Source organism: Onychomys torridus, chromosome 10, assembly GCF_903995425.1.
Source record: "Onychomys torridus chromosome 10, mOncTor1.1, whole genome shotgun sequence".
NCBI lineage: Eukaryota > Metazoa > Chordata > Mammalia > Rodentia > Cricetidae > Onychomys > Onychomys torridus.
Window position 1 is genome coordinate 34,773,226 of NC_050452.1, and position 16,962 is coordinate 34,790,187.

The window sequence follows — 16,962 nt, forward strand, 5'->3', positions numbered from 1 at the left end:
CTGGGCCTCGTCTACAGGCCTATTTCCATGTCCCCTCGGACCCATGTTGTGGGTGCAGTTCAGCCCACCTCACATCTGTAACCTTCACCCAAGGGTCACCTTGACTTCCCCAAGGTCCTTACTCAGCAGCTTTCCTATCCCCTCACAGTTTTCTGTCTGCATAAATCCCATGCCACTGAGCTCCTGTCTCAGTACAGAGAACTGGCCCTATGGTAATTCCTTTTTAAACAAACACACACAAGATCCCCGCCTACAAGCGTCTGCCTCGGCCACTCCTCCCCTATCTGGGTACTTCCCAACTCCACCCTCTTCAGCCCAACCCTCCACAATCCAGGCTAGCTTATCAGTTCACTTGTGTTCACCCAACCAACCGTCAGCAGCTCCTGAACGGAGTCACAGAAGCTCTACCTAGTTCCCAGCCCCCTATTGGTCATCTGATCTCGGTCACATCATTCCACCCTTCTGTGCACAAAAAATGGAGGAATTGAGAGTGCCTCCAGAACCAGTGGGGTGAGTGGGTAAAGATGCTTCCAACCCAAATACCCGAGCTTGATCCCTGGGATGCAAGCAAAAGGTGGAAGGAGAGAACTGACTCCCAAAGGTGGTCTCTGGCCTTCACACGTACTTTGGGATGCATTCTGTTACTGCTTCATTACATACCCACACCATAAAAAACTAATTTTTAAAAGATTAAGTGCTACATCTAAGGTTTGAGCTGACATATGTAAGGTATATAAGACAAAAACAAATGTGGGCATGTAAGTTATTAATTAGTACTGCTTCTATTGGAACTATGATGTTTTGAGGATCTACTAAGAGATCTGATAATAAAGAAAAATAATTGATCACATAGCCCAAAGCTTAATAATTCATAGTTGCCCTCAGAGTTTTAATAAAGTTGTAACAATACTAATTTTCCTAGCTTCCTAAGAGAATTATTGTGTCCTGAAGATAGGCCAGTCATTGCTTTGGGTTACCCTTAAAACTAAGAGAAAAGTAACCCCCACTTTCCAAATGAGAAACTTGAGTCATCATACATCCATCCGCATGTGTGGCATGAATGTTCTAAACCCACAGCAAAATGGAATTCTCAGCTGAGGACACAGAGGTAGCTTCTTCATGGGGCATCTTTCCATGCGTTGCTGGGTCATCAGAACAGGACCTGGGAAGGTAGCTGGGAGAGAAGGACACAAGTTCCTTTCTTACCTGATGTTACTTTTGTTATCCGACTTGAGATAATCTTCCCCCTTGTTAGCGGAGGTCCTGTTCATGTATATCCACTGTTGGTGTTCAGGTTTGGGGTAGGCCTCATATTCAACAACCAAATCGACATTTTCTCCCTCGTTTACAAATACTGTGGTATTCTTCACGGGGAAGATGTTAATGAATCCTTTATCTGTTTGTAACAGAATAAGACAACCATCAATATTCACAACTGACAAGAGCACACAATGTCACCTTAGGATCACAAAAAACGGTGGCTTCCAGTGTTGACTAGCACTCAGTGAGAAGATGTGAGCCATGCCCTGACCTCCCTTTGCTCGTCACTACATCCTTGGATGAGACAGGGCACACACCAAAGTCCCTGCCTGGCATACTGCTTTTATCACTAGCAATTCCCTAGAAGGGCCTCTCCATCCACTCGCCTCCACGCTTGTGGGGTGCAAGTTCTAGGGTATTTTACTAAAATATCCCCATGTAGATGCAGAAGAGTTACAAATGCAGTAAGAAAGTACCACGGAATCAAGGCTAGTACGAGCTCTAATGTGTGATAAAAATGCTACAGAAAATATCACTGTGTATCTGAAGACGACGAGAGTTGGCCCCTTTCATACCATGTGCTATCACACCACGGGCCACCAAGCAGACAGCATCTTAATGTGAAAACTGGACTTTTATCTCTAACGGTAAGATGGTGAGATTGGGGGGGGGGGAATGGTTTTTGGAAGCAACTAAAGGAAGAAAACACAGGAAAGGGCAAATCTGAATTAAGGTAATGGGAAAGAGGATATAAACTAAAACGGGGTGGGGGGGTAATTAGCTAAACCAGTAATTAAAATGTGAATAGCACTTTTCATTTATTAAAAATAGTTAAACTAATTTAAAATAAACCCAAGAATCTCAAGTGTGTTCAAAGAAGCCTGGAGAGCCACACACGACAAACCGGCACACTCCTTCTCAGAACCAGTTAGCAATCGAGATTTTCTTTTTTTAAATGATCTATTTTTAAGTCTAAATCCTATCATTTCCATTTGAGAACTCTTCTTAAAATGGGTTAGAGATGTACAAAGTGCTATTTGTATAGGTTACAATAACTCTTGAAATGACAGAACATGGGCGAAGTAAATAATGCAGTCTTAGAAATGGTTACATAACAATCCAAGGGCACCTGAAAAAGAGCAATAAACTAATTGCCAGGTATTATTTTTATAGCCACCATTTAGGGAATGCGTACTACATGCCAAGAACTGCCCCAGGCACTTTAGCACACATTTTATTTAATAATTACGACATTTATGCTCACAATCATTCTGGAACATAGAGCTGTAGCCTCTAATTTTAGATGAAAAGCGGGTTATGGGTTTTCTGTGTATGTATGTGTGTCGCATTTGGTGTCTGTGGGGATGGGACATGCACATTGAGCGTGGAGATGCCTGTCAGGCTAGAGCAGCACTCCAGGTGCTCCCTCATCACGGTCCACCCTAATGCCTTGAGACAGGTCCTCCCACTAAGTCAGAGACTCACCATTTCAGCAAGACTAGCTGGCCGGGGAGCTCTCAGGATTGCCCGCCTCTGTACCCCAGTATCGGGGGGCTACGGTCATGCTTACTTTTTTTGCATAGGTGTTGAGGATTTGAACTCACCTCCTAAGGTTTACAGAGCAAGTGCTCTTATCCACTAAGTCATTCCCCAGCCCCAGGTTAGAGATTTCGTGATCACTCCAATTTATAGGTGATACTTGTAAATCTCTAATTTATAGATGAAATCGATGATTTATATTTGGATCCAAAAGCCATATAGCAAAGTCTAGCTTTGAACACAGGTCTAAGAGAAGCCAAGAATGGCCTCTTTTTTTAGTCTCTATCCATTTTAAGTGAGAGAGAATAAGAACATGAATAAAATTGTATGTATAATGAAAACTCATATACAAAAATAAGCAAAATACTCAAATCTTTAAAAACAGCTACATCAAGTTAAAGTTTAAATTTTATTCATTTCATTTTCAAATGCTTAAAATTAACTGTAAATTTTCACTAACTTTGCAGTTATCTGCATATACACAAGAGGTTGTCACTGCAGTTTTTAATGCTCTCTGGTTACCTATAAATTCAGGGTCAAAAACACAATCCAGTGTCCTCTCACTACTGAATCAAGTCAAAAGGAATTGTTTTCAGTGTTGAATGAAAAAAATATTCCAAAATAAAAACTGGAGTTGGAGCTGGCCCTTTCCTAAGGTCAGAATCACAAACAATATAACCCTGCCACTCTTTATGACAAGGAGGGGTTGCTGATTGTTTGTTAGATCTTGCTATGTTAAAAGAGTAAACGCTGCATCACAAGGTCACATATCCAGATACTGCACAATGAAAAAAAAAATGCCATCGATACTACAGAGCAACTACGTAAGTGGTCTTGGTTTTTCTGTAGTCTACCTTGCTCAATATAGGCTTTATGATTTGACTATAAAGAATATACCCCCCAAAGGCCCATGTATTAAAGGCTTGGTTACTAGCAAATGGGCTTGTGGGAAGTGATTGGATCATGACGATTCTAAGTTCATCAATGGGTATCCATTGCTAACTCTACTGATGAATGTAATGGGGGGGGGGGTGCAGGGGTAGTGGACAATAGGTCAGTAGGGGAATGCCCCTGAAGAGTCGATCTTGTGTCTGACCTTTCTTGACTTGCTCTCTGCTTCCTGACTGCCATAAGGTAAGCATCTCTCTTCTGACACCTGCTCCCATCATGCTGTTGTTCCGGACTTGCCTCAAGTCTCCAGTCCTGGAAGCATGAGCCAAAGGACTCTCTTTGCTCCTTTGAACTGTTTGTGTTGGGTGTTCTGTCATAGTAACAAAAGGCTGACCTAACACAACAGGATTATGCGGTGTAGTAGAATAAAGCTTAAAACTTCTATAATGTAAGAATTATTAAGGCTGGGCGGTGGTGGCGCACGCCGGTAATCCCAGCACTCGGGAGGCAGAGCCAGGCGGATCTCTGTGAGTTCAAGGCCAACCTGGTCTACAGAGTGAGATCCAGGAAAGGCGCAAAACTACACAGAGAAACCCTGTCTCGGAAAAAAAAAAAAAAAAAAAAAAAAAGACTCTGCCTTAAGTACAATAACATGAAGAAGGAACGCTAAACAAACTGCTATGTTTAATTTTTTTCCAAGTACTTCTGCATTAAGAAACTGGTGGTACATTAACTTTTAATGAGGTTCAAACTCTATGTCTGACATTCCCATAAAAATCTGCTTCTTCTCATCTCCAGTGCTGTGGGGAGCTGGAGGCTGTTTCTTCTGAGAGGAAATGCAGAGAAAAACTGAGGTAAAAAAAGTGAAGTAAGCAGGCCCCTAACCCCAAACCAGGTCAGATTCCATCAGCTCTTGCCACAAAAAAACACCAAAAGGTAACTGTGGGAAATGGCGTGTATGTTCACTCACTTCAACCACAGTAAACTTTTTTATGATCTATATGCAGCCCTGTAACATCATGTTGTGAGCCTTCACTGTACACAATTCTAAATATTTAAAAAAAAAAAAAAATCCAAGTTAGCAGAGTCCCAAAGTCTTACTCTAACACCCATCCCATGTTGGATCCCTTCCCATTGTCTTTTCCTGTTCCTGTCTCACCACGAGTCACTCCTAACCCACGACAAAACCAGATTCGGATTTCACAGCCACGGGGCTGGCTTTCCAGTCACACATTTCTAATTCTTGGAAACTGATGAATGGATTTTTGAAATCCGATTATATACAACAATATGTTCAAAACATCCTTACTAATAGCTTTCTGGAGCTGAAGAGGATATATCAACATGCTCCCTAATCAACTTAGCAAATTAGTGCTTATGGAGTTTAATATTTTAAAAGCATAGCCCTCTATTCAAATTAATAAATGGCTCACGATCACATTTGGGGACAGAGGAGTACACTTCCTGTGTGAGGACTCTATAATTATAATCGAAGTGTCTTCTCTGTTGAGAGACTTTCCATTAGAACTTGGGCAGAAACACCACATTTTTTTAAATGATGTTACTAAAGGGGGCTTAAAAAAAATCACAGAGCTCTGTTGCATAAATTACTGAAATCTGGGGAGGGGATGAAAACAAACATCGCATTGCTTTAGTACCCCTTAAAAGAGGAGTTTCACCGAGACACATGTGTGTTACTCAAAGCAAGTAGCAGGGAAATGGTTGCATTAAAAAGGCATAAAGATATATATATATATATAAAATTTTATATATTAATTATAATAAAGACACAAAGTTTTTAAATAAACACATACAAGAACCAGGAAAAAAAAACCCCACAAAACCAAAAACCTATGAATAAAATAATTTGGGGATAGTTATTATCAGTCTGGTTAAAACAAAAACAAGGAACCCACTATGTGCTGCCTGTGAAATCAACACTCGTGGAATCCCCAGCATTGGGAAGAGCAGAGCAGAGCAGTCATGAGGACCTGGGGGCAGAGAGCGCGCCTGTACGACCCTGCTCTCACAGAGGCTCTCCAGGACCAGTGCTGCCTCCTGAAGGCCGCCTCCTGAAGGCCTGAGCGATGACTACAGAGCAGAGAGGAGCGAAAGGGTTAGAGAAGCCCAGTTCAGCACAAACCACAAAGGGACCGAAGGCCATAACCAACACAAGGCACCAGAAAGACAGATACTGCAGGCATCTCGGACGCCTGACAAAGAGCATCTCCAGTCATCTCCAAGCCCAATCTCTTAGCGAGGGCTGGAAGGTGAGTGAGGGGAAGATCGGTGTATGTTTTGCTTGCTGGGGGAGGAGAAGGTGGGAGGGCAAAGTGACAGGTCTGCACTTGAGTGACAGGTCTCCACTGTCCTCTGGGGTAAACTGGTAGGCTCTGGTTTGGTGTTCTTCTGGCAAGAAGCTCCAGGGATAACAATCATTCATTCCTTCCTTCATTCATTCGCTAATAAATTCTACGAATCGGTTCTTAGAATCCCATTTGCATAAAAAGGAAACTCTAGTAATTTCTTTCACTATTGCTGGTAATTTATACATTCCCATAGAGATATTTACCTACTACTTTCAAGGTTGTTGTGACATTTGCTGATCCAAAAGTATTATTGGCATAACACATGAACACTCCAGAATCATTAACTCTGGCGGAGCTGATAGTCAGCATTTCCTGGCGTTCATAGTTGAAGTCCCCCTGATGCCAGCTACTGCGCTTCACCTGGGCTTTGGTCTGCGGTTTTCACAAGGGGAGGAAAGAAAAATATCAAAGATTACCATATAATTTATATTCAGGATCTTTCCTAAATTAAAAATAGCAGCAATTAACTTCTCCATATTAGCATTCATTATACACTACTGAGGAGGAATAATAAGGCGTCGTGACAAGCCTGTCACTAGAACACTTCATATCACAGGATCATATTGAAAGATAGTCATTATGAATGATTGGAGAAAAAATGAGAAAATTCATTCCAAGTTCTCTGCAGTATTAGATTTTAGTAGTCACCATGGAAGAAATATTACAGAATACTGACATTTCATAATGAGTCAGCACACTTATGTCATATTAACATTTCCTACCCAGCCCCACTTTGAGACAGGATCTCCATGTAGCCCAGGAGAGCTTCTAATTCCCTCTGTAGCCAAGGATGACCTCGAACTTCTGAGCCACATGCCTCCCTCCATCTGAGTGCTGGGGTCACAGGCACAGGCCACCATCAAGCACAGTTTACGCTGTGCTGTGGGTTGAACCCAGGGTTTCACACATGCTAGGCAAGCAGGCTCAGCTGAGTTCCAGCCAGAGTCCCCCGTTACCTTTTTTATGTGTGCATCTAGTGACTGAAAGAAAACATGTAATAACCTTCTTCTTAACATTTAGTATCTTCAAAGGTGAAATGAGAATCGGAATCAAGACAGCTGACATGGAGGTTCACCACCACAGCCATCAGCCCAGTCACATTTTCTTAACTACCGAAGGGATGAGGCACGTGACGCATACAGGACCACATCACAAAGCAGCGTTGGGGCAGGCTGACCAGAGAGGACCATGGCTCTGCCCTCGTGACAGCACTCTGGTGATCTGTCTGCAGACCACTCATGGGGAGATGCTTGCATAGGAAATATCTTGGGGAAACTTTAATACAGGCAACGCGACTCCAAATTTGCTGCAATGTGCACACATTCCCATTACAAGAGGGGAAACGCATCCACCAGAGAAAACAAGCAAGCAGGAGGTGATACTGGTAACCACCAAGGGCGAGGGCGCTGGCCGGCTACACTGCCCCAGCAGGGTGGGCCCAGCAACCGGTGCTGGTACCAGGAATGATGCTGGAAGGGAGCTGGGCAGGACACTCGGGCCCTCAGATCAGCTGTGTCTAAGAGACAACAGGACAAAAGTTCCAGGATGTGACCGCCGTCACCCCTGAAACAACCTGAGTATCCATAGGGTCGATGTCACAATAAAGACTGTGACTACATAGGGAATGGGAGGAATGCTTTTATACTCAGAAAGCACAGAAGGGGGACAAGGTAGCTCACATCTGTAGTGCCAACACTTGGGAGCTGAGATAGGACGACAGCTACAGGTTCAAGGCCAGCTTGGGCTACAATAGTGAAGAGCTATCACAAAGCATCAATCTTAAAACTGCAACCAAGTGAAAGTGCATGCATGCAGGGAAAAGACAAGTGAAACGAACATGGAAAGCATGTGATCCACCCGCAGCATTAAGGACTAGCCACTTGTGGCCACGGAGCATTTCAAATGTGGCGGTTGTGAGTCCACATAAAATACCTCCTAGATTCTGGTTACTCAGAATTACCTAAGATGCAGAATACATTATTAACAACTTTTATGTTAATTTTAGTAAGAAATGATAGTATTTCATATTACTGGGTCAAACGCGATGTTAAAACCCCGTATTTTTGGAATGTGCCTACTAGAAGTTTCAATATGATGGTCACATTATATTTCTAACCTATCTACACCGTTGCTAACTACAAGCACAGACAATGCCTTTCTTTTCTTTCTTTCATTTTTTCCTCTTATAATTGTAGTTTAAGAATTTGTCTTCAGGGCTGACAACTGCAGGCCTTACAGAGGCAAAGAAGGTAAAGCAGGTGCTCTGTTACAGAGCTGCCGCCAGCCCACCACATTTGGAATCCTGTTCCATTAGAACTAGCATCCAGAAAAGTTGATGGCCCAAGGTCTAACAAAAGGAAGAGAATCTCTGTGGCCATTAACTGGCTGTGAGCTCTTGATCAAGTCGAAGACACAGCTGGCCTTGGCCTCTGTTTCTAAAAGGTCTGAGCTAATGAGGGGGCTTTGAAGACCTTCCCCATATGGATGCTACAGATCCCAAGCTATCCCTTCTAGATGTTTCTAAGTGGTAAAAATCTGTCATTTCTCCCCCCCCCCCCCACAGGATCACTATCAAAACAAAACTCTTCCTGACTTCTCTCCAAAGCCATGGTAACAACAGCAGACAGATGGAACACCACTTCACTTCCTACTAGGGCCAGAGAGTCCCCAAAAGGGTGCTCAGCACAAACTCTGAGATGGTCAGGGTAGAACAAAACAGCTTGGTCAAAAATGATGTTCTAACAATACCCTAAGTCAAAGATCATAATTAGCATCCCACCAAGCTCAGAAGGGGAAGTGAATAGAAATGTTAGCGTTCACAAGCACTAGGAGAGAGCCAGCCAAGATGAAAACCATTAGAGAAACCCCAAAACTTAGGCTTGAACAAATAATCACAGCCACTATGAAGATCTCATTGGATCTAATTTCTCATGAGTGAAACTTCCTCTAAATGGTCAGGATCAAACATTATGGATTTTTTTTTTTTTTAAATCTGATAGTGCTAACAGCATTCCAAATTATGCCAAAGGATGCCAAAGGATCAATAAAAGATTCATGGTGAACCCTGGCGGAGGGCCAAGAGTCCCATCTGCAAGTCACACATTGCATGCTGTCTGCACATGATTTAGTTTTCTTTAACCCTTGGAGGCACACACTGGGATCTCCCCAATGAGTTCCCAACACTAAAGACTTAGCTACCATCGCCAGTGGGTTAATTGGGAATGGCATGCAGGGCTCCTGGGAACCCCAGCTCAGAACAAAACCACCTGGGGCAATTGAATTTCTCATCTTAAAAGGGGTAATTTTCAAGTATACACAGGCTCAGATACACACACACTGTCTAAAAGGTTCTCTCGTCTGAAATCAAGGATTATAGAAAGCCAATTAATATGGGATTGTGCTCTGTAAGGTTAGCCAAAAATCCATACAGAAGCTATCATTTTTATTACATTAGATGGTCTAAAAACTAAAACTTGTTTCTCTGAGCCATTGGTTTAAAAGAATGAACCTCCAGTACAATCCATTCTCCAGGCCAGTGGCAGGCTTCATAGACGAAGTAAGATATCATCCATCAAGGTCTGCACAAACACCATCATTATGCGGATCACCATGGTTATGTGTTTAGCACAAGGCTCTTTATGCAGGCATGAAATTGCCAATGTTGAACATTGGCCAAGAAGAGGAGGAAGAGGAGGAATAAAATGTGGTTTTTTTTTCACCTCACATTCCCATATGTGAAATGAAGAGGGGCTGCTGATGGCTAGGTAAGCATCTCACTAAAATTACTTAAAAATAGAGAAGAAATGCAGTTAATGGAAAATTTAATGCAGAATATTAGGAAAATTAAGCATTTTAAAACCCTTGTTTTATTGAGTTGAGACAAAAAAAAAAAAAAGCCAAAATAAAGTAGCCCCATAAAACTGTCTAAAATTGGTTAGACAGTACCCTTGCTTAGCATAACACCTTTGGGTTCAAGCCTTAGCACAGGAACAAAAGAGATTGGGGATGGGGGGGGTGGAGTACCTGGCTAAAATTTATTTAAGATATGCCCAACACAGCATCTGACATATAGTGGGCATTCAATATATATTTGTCAACTGAATGAGAACATAATGTCTAAATGTTTCACATTAAAGATAACCAGTTTATTAATAGCAAGTAAAACAAACAGAAAACCATTACCAACTTAATCTCAGGGAACCAGCCTCAGGGAGGAAATCTGAGCTGCATGCAAAGAGAGCCCATCCCTGGTCACTCTTTGGGGATCAGAAGAGTTTTGTGGGCCACACACGACACTGTTTATTCCCCGCAAGAAGAGGGGAAAAGGTTGCTCATCACCCTTGCTATCACCCGGCCTTACACGTAGACAATATTCACCTGAAGGTTATAAAGTTATTCATTTGTTTTGTTGCTTTTTAATCTCCTTACTAAAGTCATTTTTAAAAAAAGTGTTAAGTAATAACCCGAGGCTAGTGCCCACTCTTCTCAAAATACAGTGAGAATGTGGCAGTTACTTGCCACTAAGAATAAATGCCTATGTTGTAATATATATAGGTAAATAGCATGAGAACACACTCTAGCCAGCTGCTAACAGCCATGTCTACCAGCAGAGTCACCCACAGACCAGTTTTGTTGAGAACCTGTACAATCTCCCACACAGGGACAGCCACAAACCATGAGGAATGAACAGAGCTCCTTACCTGAGTGTTTCCCTTTATCCACATCGAGCCCACGGAACTAGACACATCTTTGATGGTGCACGTCACTGTAAATGTGTCCCCTTCCCTAAGGAGATGACTTGTTTCGGATACAGACACAGCTGGATTAGCTTTGATGGCTAGAATTAAAAGAAATATGGACCTGAATCAGTTAAATACGCCTTCTTTTCTTATCTTCTTTTCTTATCTTTATATATATTATTTTTGATTTGGTGTGTGTGTGTGTGTGTGTGTGTGTGTGTGTGTGTGTGTGTGTGTAAGTATATGCCATGTGTGGGTATCAGAGAAAACCAAAAGGAGAGTGTAGAATACCCTGGAGCTGGAGTTATAGACAGATGTAAGCCACTCAAGGTCAGGGTTGGGATTTGAACTGATCTTTTGGAAGAGCAGCAAGCCCTTCAATTTCTGCGTCACCTCTCTAGGCCCAAACATGTTTTTTCTTGACTGTGCACAGCTTGCATTATATCATCAAATAACATACAAAACACAATACTTACTAACCTATCTGTATTGCTTGCATATCTAAATATACCACCAATTAAGTCATTCATCTCACAAGTATATTCATCCACGATGAGTGAAAAAAGATAGGCGTGTCCACTAGAAGATCATAGATACTTGTGGCTTTTCCAGTCGGGTGGGAGAAGTTAACACAGTGAAGTAGATTGAATCCTTTACCTGGAACACACTTGATTTCTTGAGGACCTAGCCTACAACTAAAAATATTCTCGTAGCCAATGAGTCTCTTTCGCATATATTATACAATCACACCTTGCTTATTTCTGAAAACTCTGGGTTTTAAATAATTAAAATTCCCTTCATTTTAATGAATACATTTTTTTTCAAAAGCAGATTAAAAATGCTCATCACTTGAATCCCAAAGTGAGGCTGAATTAGACAGTCTCAAATACAGGCCTAGTTTATCTTCTGGCTGCTGAGAGGTTCATGGGACACCACAGAAAAGTACCACGGGTTGTGGGCACTTTCTTTCCCAGAGCCTGAATGGCTTGGGAATGCATTAGAAATCAATCAGCTAAAGAAAAAAAAAAAAATCAGTCACTTGTCCACAGCAAATTAAAGAATAAACCCCTTGTAGACTAATGGCAAATTAAATCTTCCCATTGAGTATGACACTTTTGGCAAGGATGTCAGTTGGGGATGCCCTAAACCAGCAAGTTTAATGACCAGCTTAGCCAGCACCAGCCATGGACCTGTCACTCGGGGGAATCCACCAAAGTCTGGCATGACTTTGGAAACTGGTAATCTTACTAGTAGCTTATGTCCTGATGCACTAGGCTAAGAGGGAGGAGAGAAGATGGCCGCATGAACAGGGTCTCCGTCTCCCACAAGATGTAAGAAAGGAGCCCTACCTGCCCTCACTTTCAGGATGAATCTGTCTGACATCACCCATTTGCCTTCTCGATGGGCAGCACAGCGGAGGCAGAGCCGGTGGTAGGTCCGCTTCACATTTTTGATGGTGATGCCAGTCTTGGGGTTGGGGACGAATGTCAGGTCCTTAGGGAGAGATTTCCCATCACACTCCCTGAGGGAATAATTGGACACCTGTGGGTCTGTCAGAGGGCAGCGGACCAGTGTGTCGTTGTCTTCTTTACCATACAAGAGAGGGTCGACCAGGAAAAGAATGGCAGGATCTATGAAACAGAACAAAAAGTCAGCGCGTTGCATGGCTGGACATGGACATGTTTGTTTGTTAAGTAAGACAGCGTCTTACTATGCTGGCCTGGAACTTGTATGTAGACCAGGGCGGCTTCGAAATCACAGAGATCTACATGCCTCGGCTGGGATTAAAGGCTTTCACCACCAAAGGAAAATATTTTTAAAGGATGTTTAAAGCACTACAAGCTTATGTAACACAATGGCTTTCAATTTTTTTTTTTTTAATTTTAATTTACATGTATGAGTATGTGGTAGCTTGTCTGTATGTGGACCATGTGCACACAGACTGAAGACTGACGGGAAGGGGTGTCAGATCTCCCAGAGCTAGAGCTGTAAATGGTGTGAGTTCCCCAGAGTGGATTCTGGGACCCAAACTGCAATCCCAGTATAAACCAGCATGTGCTCTTAAAGACAGAGCTTCCTCTCCAGACTCCAACACACTGGCCTTTTCTGTGGTACTATGGATCAAAGGCAGGTCCTCAAGCTTATGTGGCAAGCACTCATTTGACTAAACAAGCTATCATCCCAGCCTCACAGTGGCACAGACTAGCTAAGGGTCTAAATGTGAAGGAAGGGTGTGCGCTCTGACCGCTTCGGCTAACTCAGCAGCCTCGTCAGACACGCAAGTGTCTGTGCAGCCCATCATTAAGCCTAATGGTGCTTTCATCACCACGTGGAAATTACAGAACACCTTCTCCAATGTCACCAGCAGCTCGGGGGTGGGCTTAACCATTCGGAAGCTCAACTGTGGCTTCTCAGTTGAGCACGTCTCCTCAGCTGCCCACTTACGGAAGGACGAGAGGTAGAACAGGCAGAGGCACAGCCAATTTCATGGCAATCTTGTGAGGCGGCTTTATCAACCCCTGTTGGAGCGCGCTAAGATTTGTATAATTGTGTCCCCCTCACAATCCCCTAAGGGGGGCTGCTCATCTTATCTAAAGACCACAGTGAGAAATGGAGGCGCTCGCTAGGCAGCAGCACATCTCCCAGGCACAGGAAATACATCTGCTGTATGCTCACAGAACCGAGAGCACGTTATAAATGGCAGGCCCGGTCCCAACTCAACCGGTGCTGGAACCAGGACTTTCATTTCCTGCCTTCTCATGTGTCCCTTAAACTGTCATTAGCTTTGTTTTTACATCACCCCAAGGAGACAGCCCTGCCAGGGGTTCTTGACATCCCGGCAAAAGCACACACACAAACTGCCGAATTGGTCTAGAAAATGAGGTAGAGGAACATAACTATCACGTCTCTTTGTCTTCTGTTTCCGAGAGGTTGTAATTGTTGAGAAGAACTGACCCCAGAAGAACTTACAGCTGATAAGGGACGCTTAGCTGTCCGAGCTGGTTTTCTGGGGTTTCCTCCCTGAAGAGTGAGCCAAGTCTTTTGAAGTGCTAGTCTGTTTAGGCCTTTAGAGGCCTTTGGTTCCCTGAAGTGTTTTTACTAAAGCGGGAATATTTAGTATCTCGAGGCATTAAAATGCAGTTTTCCCAAAGGGCCTAATTTATTCTTAGGGTTGACTCCAAGCACCAGGACAAATGGGCTAACCAGATTGTAATCCAGTTATGGCCTTGCAAACCCCCAGCTGGGGTCACACTCCAAGCCACTGTGAATCTAAAGATGGAGGAGGCCAGCAAAGGAAAACATTTACGTTGAGCCTTCTAGAACCTGTCACCTTAAAGTAGGAACAGCGACCCAGGAAGCCCAGCACTTACCTCTAACAAACACGTAAACAGAGCTTCTGAGTCCAGCACTGTTGATACACGTATATTTGCCTGTGTGAGTGGCCTCCGCTTTTTCCTGAACCCATTCATTGTGCTGACTCTCACTCATTCGTTTGATGGTCTCGAAAGTCCATTTGACGAAGGCAGGATCAACACACATCAGCCTGATGGTGTCGCCGGCTTCGACGATTAACTCTGGCTGTGCTGGCTGGATCGATGGTGGAGACAGCTCCCCTGGACTCACAGATGGCTGGGAAGTTCCTGCCAAGAAAAACAAGGACTGTGTTGAGTGTGAGCTGTCTTGGCGAAATAAAGCGGTTCTTCTAATATTGAGTTCCATCTTCTGTGTACGCTACAATAAAAATAGCCCTGCTATTTGTGGCTGGAAAGGGAATTCTGTCTAAAGTTTAAATTCATCTATAAAGTTATTTTCTGCAGCCTTCAATTAGTCCTGCGGGTCATAGTTGGTGTAGAGGCTGCCGTGTTGGATGTGCTTTCTTTGGGTCAGTCATGCACAGGGCTTGGACTGCTGACGGTCTGTCCTGATGGTACTGCTGCGCTAACGCTCACCTTAAAAAACACGGCAACATCTCACACAGTGGAAACCAGAAACAAAAACGATCCGCTGCCTACTTCGTGGGTAGCATGGACGTGACTGCGTCCTCAGTGATGTGACCACTGATACGTTGCCCTCCCTCAAGCCAAGAGCGAGCTCTGCTCATGCAGCTGTCCTCATTAAAGTCAGTGGGTCACCAAAGACAAACTAGGAAGACTTTGTATAAGTAAGAGGGGGGCTAGGGAAGAGGAGGTTGACAGGAATGGGAGAGGGGAGACGGGGAAGCAGAAGGCAGGTGTGATAAATACACACACACACACACACACACACTATAATATATATAGTGCGTGTGCATATGTGTCTGTGAAAAAGTACATTAAAAATAAGAGTGTACATGACAGGAAGACAGCCTTCTGTTTTTCAAGCGTTGGAATTCACCTATTTTCAAACAATACACCTTACGTGACAATGCTCACAGAAATAAATATCCACACATCTCCAAATGTCAAGGTAAAAATGATGACCGTATCTTGCGGATTAGACCCTGAGACAGTTTGCCTCACATGTCGGCTTCCAATCTGATCAACCGAATGCCCAGGAAGCCCACATCGGTGCGGCACACGATTTTGACACACATCTCAGAGTTAAGGAAAAAAAAACTCTCCGCTCCAGAAGCCAGGGTGAAAGGCACTGCCAAAATTATTGGAACTAAAAGTGGAGGGGTAGAACCAATCCCTAAAAGTTGCCCTCTGACCTCTGAAGGTACATGCATGTACACACACACACACACACACACACACACACACACACACACACACGTGCGTGCACAGTAATAATGAATAAAAAATGTTTTAAAAGGACTCTGCTCAAGCACAGACTAAGTGAAATACAGCTGTAAGTTCAGACTGAAGAAAAGGAGGTGGGCTGGACCTTGACCCCATCAGATGAGGTGGAGGTCGAAACTGCAGAGGACTAGGCTGCAAGGGGGAAGGCCTCCAGAAAGCCAGTATATGAAGCACCCGGCTGGAAAACAGTCCTTGATAGGGAAGGCTGAAGAGTTTGGAAGACCCACACCTGGCATAAGCCTGGTCCAACCTGCAGGACGATTGATCACTGGACAGGAATGACTTCAGGACGGAACCCCTAACAGCAAGGGCTCTACCAGACAAAAACCGGGGGTGGGGGAAGTCATGAAAAAGCTGGTTTTGTTGTCACTGTTTTTAAATCACCAAGGATGAGGGGAGGTGGAAGGAGGAAGGAAGGAGGGGGAAGGAGGGAGGGAAGGAAAGAGAAGAGAGATCAAGGCAAGATTGTGCTTTAGAAAGCGCCAGAAAGAAAAGGTGGGGTTGAGGCAGATACCACATGGTGAGACCACAGACAAGAGACTCATCCTCTAAGCCAGTTACAAAGAGACTCCTGGGAGCTGGCCAGGCACACACCTTTCATCCCAGCACTTGGGAGGCAGGGGCAGGAGGATGCCTGTAAATTTGAGGTCTGCCTGGTCTACATAGTAGGACCCTGTCTCAAACAACAAAAACAGAACAACAAAAGTAAATACAGCACGCACGCACGCACAACCTGAGACTCCTGGAATTCAATGGCACAATTTCAGTGGAGTGGGAATTTCTGCCTGTGCTGGGGCAGGCAGCTTCAAGTGCGGAGCTCTCCTCATGGCAGGAGACTGGAGAAAAAAAAATTAAATGTACAAGTGAAGACACCTGTAAAGTAAGGAACTCAGGCGGGCTACGCACATGTGCACACAGAAGGAAGGGACGCACTGCAGAGAAAGGCTCAAATTGTACTCTACGGGCTCATGAATGCACAATCAGCTTCAACCCCTGTCTAAATCCAGGCCAGCGGTTCACCTGGAAGAGCAACTGTGGTCCCACCGTGTCAAGCCAAAGTCACCCCAGAGCAAAAGACTCTGCCTAGGACAACAATGACAGGGATTACAGCCATCAGATGTCACTAAGCATCAGCAACCAGAGAGCTGTTCTAGGCTGACAAAGCCTCCCTGGGCCACCAGGCTTCACACCTCAATGGGGCGCAGTCTGCTTAAGGACACAGTTAAGGAGCAGTGAGGACAGTTATCAGAGGCCTGGGGAGCATTCAAAAGAAAAGTAGAGGTAGCCACAAAGGGGGGTGCTACTGTTTCAGTTACTTATATCCCAATTTATGTAGCCTCTTGTGGGAGGGAGGGAGGGAGGGAGGGAGGAACTAGCTCTAGT

General features: G+C 44.0%; 1 protein-coding gene across 2 annotated transcripts in view; it reads right to left on the reverse strand.

Moving 5' to 3' along the window:
• Positions 1–16,962, reverse strand: part of Kit (KIT proto-oncogene, receptor tyrosine kinase) — a 78,567-nt gene that overhangs the window by 30,948 nt on the left and 30,657 nt on the right. For both annotated transcript variants that reach the window (XM_036201129.1, XM_036201128.1), the window contains exons 2-6: positions 14,170–14,439; positions 12,148–12,429; positions 10,760–10,896; positions 6,263–6,431; positions 1,207–1,396 (exon numbers count right to left, since the gene is read on the reverse strand). In XM_036201129.1, coding sequence (XP_036057022.1) covers positions 1,207–1,396; positions 6,263–6,431; positions 10,760–10,896; positions 12,148–12,429; positions 14,170–14,439 — 1,048 coding nt within the window. The remainder of the gene's footprint in view (positions 1–1,206; positions 1,397–6,262; positions 6,432–10,759; positions 10,897–12,147; positions 12,430–14,169; positions 14,440–16,962) is intronic.